General features: G+C 51.5%; 1 protein-coding gene across 1 annotated transcript; it reads right to left on the bottom strand.

The window, feature by feature from the left end:
• Positions 1-6558: 6558 nt before the first annotated feature.
• EI90DRAFT_3077194 (uncharacterized protein) lies at positions 6559-7878 on the bottom strand. Its single transcript, XM_039061713.1, has one exon. The coding sequence runs from the start codon at positions 7779-7781 to the stop codon at positions 6741-6743; it is 1041 nt and encodes a 346-aa protein (XP_038911081.1). The 5' UTR covers positions 7782-7878; the 3' UTR covers positions 6559-6740.
• Positions 7879-10106: the final 2228 nt, after the last annotated feature.

Genomic DNA, 10106 nt, shown 5'->3' with positions numbered 1-10106 from the left:
CATATGATATGTATGGCAATTGCCGAGATGTTTTCTCACTATCGAATACATAACCCAAAAACCTTGTACCGCAATTGTAATGTCTTCACCATTGTGCCACCACTGTAAACTCAACCTGTAACCTTGGAACCATGTCCACCTCCCTATTCCTCCTTTCCATGACAAAACCGCAACGAGGAGGGCATTCCCACGCCCAACCTCCTGCTGCCCACTCCCACCAGTCCACCGGGTGGTTGAGTGGTTACTCCCATCCAACCAGAAGTTCCCTATCAGGAACTGTAGCCTATCCCACCTCCTCAGGAGAAGGATATGGTCCAGGCAGCTCCAGGATGCCTGGCCACGCACCCGCGGGTCCCACTTCCCACGGTCACCCTCTACCGTGCACTGGTCCACCAGCCCGCTTTCCCAAACAACTCCTGCTACCGGTACGCTCCAATGAGCGCCAAGTCACCGATAGCCACCAACTGGGTGACTCCCTTTGGGAGTCCCAGTATCCCTCACTACCGGTACGCTCCATCGAGCGCCAAGTTACCGCTAGCCAAACACTCCCAGCATACCCGCTACCGGCACGCTCCCAGGAGCGCCAAGTCCCCGTTAGCAGACAGCCAGGTGGCTCCCTCAAGGAGCCCACACCATACTCGCTACCGGTACGCTCCCAGGAGCGCCAAGTTACCGTTGGCCAACACACAGGTGGTACTTCCGTACACTCATCCTATTCCGCTCTCCCTCCGATGGCTACGCAGCCACCTCCATTAGTGAGCTGAACGGCTCAGGTTGGGTTCCCCAGAACCCATTCCTGTAACACTGTGGGCTTGATGAAGTGGGTGCTCCCTGGGTGGGAGTGGGTTGTTGTGTTCCTGAGCTACTTGGCTCAGGTGTGGAGTATGGTAGGTCTACCATTCTTCCCGTGGGGAAGGGTGGTCATTGGGCTGGTTGTCCAGCATGGAGACTTGCATCTCTTTCCCAGTATTTGGAAGCTTTCACTTCCCATTCCGTGGTTCTTGCAGCACGTTCCTCAGGAGTCCTGAGTGGTTTGAACTGGGACTTTAGATAGGCGGCTTTGCCTAGACTTTCCCAGGAGATTTTTCCCTTATTCTCTGGGGAATTATACTCCTCTGCGAGTCTTGCAATACTCGGGAGTCCCAAGAAGTATTTCTCAGTTTCCTTCGCTTTTTTGCGAAGGGTTCTGTGTACCTTGCCGCTTTTGAAGGCGGCTTCGGCCTGTTCGTACCAGTGTACGAATTCTTTCCCACTCACGCTTGTCCACCAAGCGTATGCAGCATCGTGCGCCGCTTCTGACCCCGCTATTCTCCTCATGGGGAAGTTGGGGTCGAATGTTACATCGACTGGAGCTTTGACTTTGCCGAACTCGTTGAGTTCGGCGGTCTCGTATAGCATGTGGACACTTCCCTGCAGGGTAGCTTGCCCATAGGGTGCTGAGGTACTCAGCGGCCTGCCACCTCTGGCAGCGGTCCCCATTTCAGGGTCTGCCGTCGGTTGCCTACCGCTCTCCCTCTTCCCCTCGACATGGGTTTGCCCTTCTGAGGGCGGGCCCTTATGCAACCCGGACAGGGTCGCCTGCCCACAGGGTGGCAGGATAGTCGGTGCCCCACCCCTTGATGTGCTAGTCCCCATGTGGGGTCGCACCTCATGAGGCCCAGAACCATATCCCCTCCCCCTGACCTGGGAGGCCCCCATCATGATGGGTTTGGCAGCGAGGTCTGCCAGTGCGTGTGCCTCTCTGAGCTCGCATTTCAGTAATTCGATCTCCCTTTTTTGGAGATCGACATCTCTCTCTGTGTCTTTCAGAGAGTCAAAGATGCCCTCAGCATCTCTTCGTGCTCTGTTGTATTCGCACCTCCAGTGGGTGCAATGGTCGCAGGCGTCTTCTGACGCCCTCGAGTTATCAGACCGTGCCCGTTTGGACGGTCTGGACGAGGAGCCGCTGTCGCTCCCTCATCTCCCTCCTACGAGGGACTTCATTTCTTTCAGCTCCTCGTGGAGCTGACCTGTCTGAGCAGCTACCGCTGATGCGATGGCTGATTCCCAGCCTGCATTTGGCTGGGGTGTTGTTGGACCTGGGCCGAATTGGCCAATCCAGGGGTTGATCTGGCCAGGGAAGTTCCCTGGGGAGTATGCCTGGGGCTGCAGCAGCAAATGCTGCCCCTGGAATGGCGCTTGTTGCGCCATCGGTGCAGTTTGCACCACGTATGGTTGGAAGCCCCTCTGAGGAGGCTGGGGGTATGCGGTGCCTGTTAGCAATGCGGATGGTTGTTGTTTTGCGGCACTCATTTGTGCTGCGTGCATCGTGTAGTCCATGGCGCTTTTCTGCGCCTGGTGTTGTTGTTGTTCCAGGGAGCCTTGCTCCCCGGGTTGTCGTATTTCGATGTCTGGTGGCTTGTTTGGATCGAATCAAGGGTTGCCTCCCCAGAGAACGACATTTCGTTGTTATGTTTCTCGTGGTGGTGGGAGGGGTTTTTGTTCTTGCGTGCGTGGGATTCGCCGCAGTTGTGTGTTCTTTTGCACATGAGTTTGTGGTTCACGTGGTCTAGGCAAGTTAATTGCCTGGCCCATGTGATTTCTAGTACATGGTGTGGCTGTCCGGGCGAGTTACTTGCCCAGAACTTTCCCACGCTCTTGGCTGTGGGCCATCGTCCCTCAGCTTTACTTTCTCTGCCTCCGTTTTTGGGGGTGTAGTGATGCCGAGAGTTCCCTGTCTTCTTTGATAGGGAGTTTTTCTGGTTCCCTTACATTTTGTAAGGTGAGGTACTTGTCCAGGTGGATGAGGTGGTTGCAATTTCCTAGGGGTTCCCATGTGGTGTCCCCTAGTTCCCATTTAACCTTAAACCAGAGTTCGTTGTGAACCCACACGTGGTTTAGGATTTTGCGAACTACTGCTTTGTGATCGGGGTCTTCCCCAAAATCATAGAATATGTTTACTTCCCTATTTGGGAAGATTTCTTGGTCATTTGGCTCGTGAGGTACGAGCCGGGATACGTGGAATCTTGGGTGGATTCCGTGTTGTTCAAGTTGTGGTGGCAACTTAAGGACGTAGTTTGACGTCTCTGGAAATGTTTCCAGAATTTCGTAAGGCCCTATGTAGAAGGGCTTTAGTTTTCCTGCCCTTCCTTTGGGTAGGTTCAGCTTATCCGTGGATAAGTATGCAAGCTCGCCTTTTCTCAAAGGCGGGTCCGGGCATCTTTTCTTATTCGCCTGGATTGTTTGGGCAGCATGATTGTGTATTATCGCGTCATGTGCTGCCATGAGGTTTTCCTTCCCTTTTTGGGCGAAGTCATTTACTCCCGGGTAGTCCGAGAGTGGTGCTGTTAGGCACATCTTTGGCATATGGCCGTAGATTAATTTGAACGGGGCAAATCCTGTTGATGTGTTTGAGCTCGCATTGATCGTGAATTCCACCATCGACAGTTTCGCTGCCCAGTCGCATTGATCTGGTCTAACCATCGCGCATAGTATTTGTACTACTTTTGTATCATTCTTTCTGCTTGGCCGTTGCCTTGCGGGTGGAATGCAGTTGTGAATTTCAACTGCACACCAAGTATTTGGTGTAGTTCATGCCAAAATTTTGACATGAATTTTGAGTCTCGATCTGATATGATCGAGTGTGGTAGACCGTGGAGTCTTACAACTTCACAAAGAAATACGAATGCTAGTTCTAGTGCGTTCGTTGTTGTCTTTATTGGAATTAGGTGGACGTTGGATGTCAACCTACAAATGATTACCCAGAGGTAATCATATCCCAAGCTTGTTGGGAATGGACCTGTGAAGTCCATAGCTATTGACGACCATGGTGTCTCTGGGGTTGGGAGTGGGTGAAGCATTCCGGGATTTCTCCTGGTGCTTTTCTTTGTTGTTTGACAAGTTCCGCAAGACCTGCAGAACTTGTGGGTATCCTATTAATGCACCCATGCCCGCTGGGCATGCGTCTGTTATGACCCAGACGTGGAGTTTGGTCCTCTCTTCTTCTGAGAGGCTTTCCAGTGGATTCCACTGGACTGGCTTCAGGATCGGAGGCCTGCATGCTAGACGTTTAATCTCGTCGAAGCATTTCTGGTGGAGTGGTGTCCACCTGAATGTCTGCTTGTTTGAGCAGATTGTTTGCACTGGTCCTGTGTAGCCACTGATGTTTGGCATGAATATCGATAAATATTCTACCATTCCCAGGAATCTTAGGACTCCTGTGTGGTCTACTGGCTCTCGCCAGTTGCGGATTTTTTCCATTTTATCTGCTTGAGCATGGATGCCCTGTTCGTCCACACGGCTTCCTAGAATGTCTAAGATTGGGGCAAATGGCTGGAATTTTTTCCAGCTTATGTAGAATTTCACCCCCTTCAGGCGAGTGAACAACCACAATAATGCTTTATTGTGGTTTTCCACCGAGCTTGTGCTGGTGAATATATCGTCGAACCAGACATGTAGGCGTCTGCCTACTTCTCCTCGTAGTTCCCAGGTCAGTGCACGCTGGAAGGTGCAGGGAGTGTTGCAGTCTCCTTGCTGCATCGTGTTCGAGTTGTACATGAAAATGTCATCCTCTGGACGTCGTCTGGATCCACGCATATTTGTTTGTACGCATCCGACATATTGATTTTGGATCGGTATGTTGCTCTGGCAACTGATTCTTGGATCAGTCGCATGTCTGGCATTGGTGTGACGTTGAGGATCGTGTTTGAGTTACAATTCCTCGCATCTATTACCGTGTGCAAAGATCCATCTGCTTTGCAGATACACAGTAGCGGGCATGCTTGCTCACTATTCGCGGGATACCACCATCCTGCTTTTACATAGTGATCTATTTTGGTCGCTAGTGCTTCCTGCAGTGCTGCAGGACATCTCGGGGTGTTTTCCCAAAATTTCTTGTTCGGATCCTTCAACAGGATTCGATCGTTCACTTCCCTCAAGGGAGGCATTTCTAATGGCGCTGGAGCCATTATGGTTTCAAATTTCTCTCTCCACCACTCCCTGAGTATTTCAAACTTGGGGTTGTTCATGGAGAGGCCTTCCAGATGTGGTACGTCTGGAAGTTCTAGTCCTTCCGGACTAGGATTGGGCCAACCTTCAGGGTACTTTCTTTTGATTACCCTGAGGTGTGTTTCAATCCCACCTCCCTGTCAGGGGGGCTTCTTTTTTGGTTGTTCTCGAGCTCTTGCTCGAGTTTTCCATCCATGTGATCTTGTCACATGGTCTTTGCTTATTCCAAGGGTGTCTATGTTGCCCTTGTTCACCGTTCTCACTGTGTGGGACCGGAAGTCTAAGCTTACCTGGTTTTTGTTTAACCAGGGGGTGCCAAAGATGGCATCATATCTGTCGATTGTCAGAGACCAGATTCGAGACGAGGGAATGTCTCCGTAACGGAGGGCTTCGGCCTCAGCGACTTCTGCCAAGAGCGCTGTGCCTAGTGACATGTCCGTGCCCTAACTTACTGACTGGCAATTAGAACCTAGGGGGGGTAACTCTAGTTGATTTTTCTACTGGGGCGTAACCTATGTACAAGTGGGATATATATATGGTTACAGCGGAGACGGTTCCGCAATTGGCAGAGCCGAATGGAGCGGAGCTAACAGGGTTTAAACATTAGCCGACTGAATATTACCGACGAGTCGGTTCACGGGGTTAGCGGAAAGGCAGGCGGATGTTGGGTCATGACATTTACCCCCCTTCAGTTCTGGTTGCCAGTTAGTAAGTTAGGGCATGGACATGTTACTTGGCACAGCGCTGCAAGAGGGCTCGCGGCTCTCTATGCCGACTAAGCTCGTGGGGGCCAAACTCTCCAAATCCTACTTTCTTTACTAAACTCGCTATGCTCTCGATCCTAAAACTCCGTGGTGGGTTCTCCGGGATTTCCGCAAGGTCCGGGCTCAGTGTCCACTACTCACTCGTTGTGAGCTAGATCACTGCCCTTATTCCTACTGTTGGAATTCCACACACTCACACCCTCTCTAGCGCGTCCTAGCACCTTAGAGAAAATGGGGGAGGGGAGAACTTCTATTCCAAAATCCGGTATGTACAGGATATAAGGAACAATTATTTTTAGAATAATTGATGAGAAATATTGGTACCATATGGCACCTGCATACCTTATTAGGCAAAAGTAATAAAAAAGGGTAACAGTAACAATAAAAGAATAATGATCAATAACTGAAATGATGGCAAAATATGAAAATATATGAAAATAAGCGATTTCTCAATGGATTTGCGGAATTAAGAGCCTAAATTGGAAATGTAGCCGGAGATAACTCTCACACAGCCAATAAGCATTTTTACCAATTTATTAGACGCCGTGGGAACGAGTGAGGCTGGAATTCTGGGTTGCCGCTTGAGATTCCCACGCCCGCACATGCCCGTGACCTGCTGTGCCTAACTTCTCCAACACGGAACTCCGTCAAATCTCCACCGATTGGGACGTTCTTGGTATCGTCAGAATCGTACGAATTAGGACTATTTTTGGATACCAAATTTGTACCGAGTCGTCGCGTGAATGAAAGTTGTTTTCTGATCGTGGAAGTGGGTATCCGAGCCGAGTCTGTGCGTGGGCGATTATCCCGCCTACATACAGGCCTAGCTCTTATTGTGGTCCCTCACAATGCGCATGAGGTCCCCTGAGAATGAACTACTCGTCCTGCGAGCCTCGACAATTTAAACGTAAATGTCTTCCGTCCCCGCATAAATATTTCCAAACAAAATTTCCGTCCTCGTCCTATCGTACATGGTCATGACTTCCTTCACTAAGTCCTAGTCTTTGTGGACTTCCTTCCACCTGAGGCCGATCTATCTGCCTCGCCACTCATCATCAGGTCAACCTCAAAGGACAACTTCCCTCGCGCAGACCCCGAGGTTCCGGCCACCAAAGGCCTCACCTCGTCTCTTCCTGCGACCTTTCCTTCCTGCATCTCCGTCTCTCTCGTCGCCGATCTCTCTCGATGGAACTGTCCTCTCGCCAAGTCCACCCACACATCGAGACTCGAACTCGCCTGCCTCACACCGCCCTTCTCGTCTGAAGTAAGATATGGGTCGGGAGGTCTCAACTCTTCGAACTTGTATCCACCACTGCTCTCGTACTGCATGTAAAGACTACTCCGCACGCTAGGAGGGTCTTTAGGCTGGGCTACTCCTGCCACTCGTTCTTTGCTATCGTCCGTCCACGTCTCACTAAACCTGTCGCACGGAACTCGACTAAGCTCAAGGCCAGGAGGCCTTAGCTCTTTAAACTCATGCTCACGCTCTACTCGTCCAAAACCGCTGCAGTACTCGGAAACTTCATGAATAACACCGTCCGTAATCCTCGAGGCACTGTCCTCGGCTGGAGGATCCTTTGACTGATGCACTCGTGCCAACGCAACTGCGCTACTTTCGTCTCTGACTTCGTTCATCTGCGTCCTCTTGTCTGTTCGCCTACTTGCGTCAACTTCCGGCGTTCTTCCTTTCGACTTCTCTGAGAGGGTGATGGTGCCCTGGACTAACGGGGGTGTGGCATTCCTTCGCCTCTCCGCTTCTAACTCTCGTCTCAACTTGATCACTTCCGCTGCGTAGTTCTCGACTTTCTGAGCCGTCTCACAATCTAACTTGGGCTCCGTGGCTACGATTCTTGGAGGCGAATGTCGCCCAGGTGCAGGAGGTTGAAGATGGGGTGGACCCGACAGTCCTCCTGATCCTCGACTTCCTCTCTGGTGCTCCAATCTCCGCTGCGTCGCAAACTTCCTGTCTGGCTCAAAGACTTTCGCGCCATTCTCTCTTCCTGCGTACTTGGGGTAACTCCTCTGTACCATGCTGCACTCAAACGAAAAACTGCGCGTCTTTGTACTCTCGTTCTCGTCTAAAACTGTCTCTATAGATCGCGTAAGGTCTTGCTCAACGGGTTCGATCACGTTGCCGCCACTCTGAATTGGTGGCTGCGCTGCGCTTAACTCAGACTCCGTGGGCGCTTCGATCTCTAGATCACATCCTAACAACTGCTCTGAATTTCTCTGCGCTGGATCCACGACAATTGGGAATGAGTTCCAGGGCATGAAGTAGCCACAGGGGCCGTACATCTTCCACAAATCACTCCGCATCGCCGGAGGATCTTTCGACTGAGACACTCGCGCTCTAACCTCTTCTCTAACCTCGTCGTCGTCAACTGTCTGATACAAATACTCGCTAGGACTGAAGCTGAGAGACTCCTCAACCACAGTAGAGCAAGGGCTGAGAGGCCTTAGCTCTCTAAACTCGACGTCCTCCTCGCTGCATCCTGAATCGCTAAACTCTGAACTGTCCGCGCACTCGACATGCATTTCGACTATGCTAGGGCGAAGGCTGGGAGGCCTAAGCTCTTTTGAATCTGTCTCTCGTTCTACCGTCTCCGTCTGAACATGAATCGCTCGCTCAACTTTCGCCTGAGGCAAACACTCTGGTATGCCAGACTCGATCGCACCAAACTCGCGCGATCTGGGCACATCTGCTGCCATCACATCTGACAAACTCTCGTCGCACTCCGTCGTGTCAAACTGAACTCGTTCTGAGGTGCCAACATGGCCGCTGCTTATCGTACTCGACTCGTCGTCAAACTTAAACGGTATTTCGTTACTTCCGTCATGCGCTCTGATCTGACTCTCGTGAACTTCGTCTAGATCCGTCATATCGACAATCAAATCGACTGGGGACTCTGGCGCAGGGACGATCGCGCTCTCTCCAAATCTAACTCCATGTCCGCTGGCCAGTGACTCCGTGTCACGTCGTTCTCGTACGCAGTCAAACTCTTCGTTTCTGCTCATCCGTTCCAACGACCCGTTACTAACTTGACTCTCGTGTCCATCTAGGTCGTCAATCGATGCCCGTCCGTCGTCAAAACTCGAATCCATACTTGGGATAACAACGTCTTCTCTAATCTCTGAGTCAATCGTCGACTTGGTGCTCATCGCACATGAACTACGACGAAGGCCTGGAGGCCTGAGCTCTTTAAGCTGGGGCTCTCGCACTCGGGGCCTCACTCGACTACCGCGCTCAAACGTCCGCGTAAGTCTCTTATCACTTCCTAATCCCAAAACTTTCGGCGTTACTCGATCTGCTGACGCGATCTCTGCATCCACGTTGACACAGATAGCGAATCCGTCCGTCCGTTCCGTCTTACTAGCTGGATCACTCTGGGCCGAAGTATACTTGGCCCGATCGTCGTCATACTTAACTTCCGCGTCGAGGTTGGCTACCTCTTTCGAAATCGATGAAACCTCTGTGTTCATCGCTTTCACTTCCACTTCGTCTTCGTCTTCTCCTTCGTCCGTCATGTACTCTACCACGTTAGTCTGTCTCGTAGGAATTCTATGTATTTTCGTTGCAGCAGTCAAACGTTTGTTGAGCTCGTAAGAAGTCCCGAAAATCATTCCCAGCGGAATAGTGACATTCTGGTCCATCAAACGCTCGAACAAGTCGTCGTTCTTAACGCGATCTTGCAACTCTGACGCAAATCGATACGACTTCTGTCTAAAACTCGCCCGCTTCGGGTCCCGCACTTCAACGTTCTCAGGAAACTTCTTAATCTTACTCGAGCTGGGAACTGCTCTCGGGTTCGGCGCGACCTGAGGGTCCGCCCTCTGCTTCCCCTTGTCTCGCAAGGCTGGCTCTTCTCGATCTACATCCATTCTCGATGGACCACTTGGCTCTGGAGACGGTCTCTTAAGAATCACCGGTGGCTTAGCCGGCAGTTCAACATACGCCCGACTCGGTGGCGCTGCGTTCTTTCTCAACTCATCTTGCGGCATCGTTCTAACTTGGGGTGGGGGTGGCTGAGGACTCTTCGGCCGCTCATATGGCTTCGATCTCGACGACCTCCCCTTCTCTTTCTCCGTTCTCTCGGCTGGAAACACTTCGTACACAGCATCTCCTAACCCTCCAAACTCGTGAATCGCCGTCTCAGACTTTCGCATCCATTCTAGATTGGCTGTGGTGCGCATCGCGGCTTTCTGTCTTATCAATCGCGCTAACTTCTCTTCTCCAAAAGCATGGGGTAGCCTACTGCCATCTGCCATAACCAATCTATTGGTGGCATCGAGCTTCAACACGCCCGCCGCTAGGAATGCTCTCGTCTCGGGGCAATCCTTAACTCCGTGCCCCTCGTC

Source organism: Cantharellus anzutake (genome assembly GCF_015039405.1).
Source record: "Cantharellus anzutake strain C23 chromosome Unknown EI90scaffold_67, whole genome shotgun sequence".
Taxonomy (NCBI): domain Eukaryota; kingdom Fungi; phylum Basidiomycota; class Agaricomycetes; order Cantharellales; family Hydnaceae; genus Cantharellus; species Cantharellus anzutake.
Note: the sequence above shows the minus strand (reverse complement) of the source record. Positions and strands in the feature narration are given on the sequence as shown.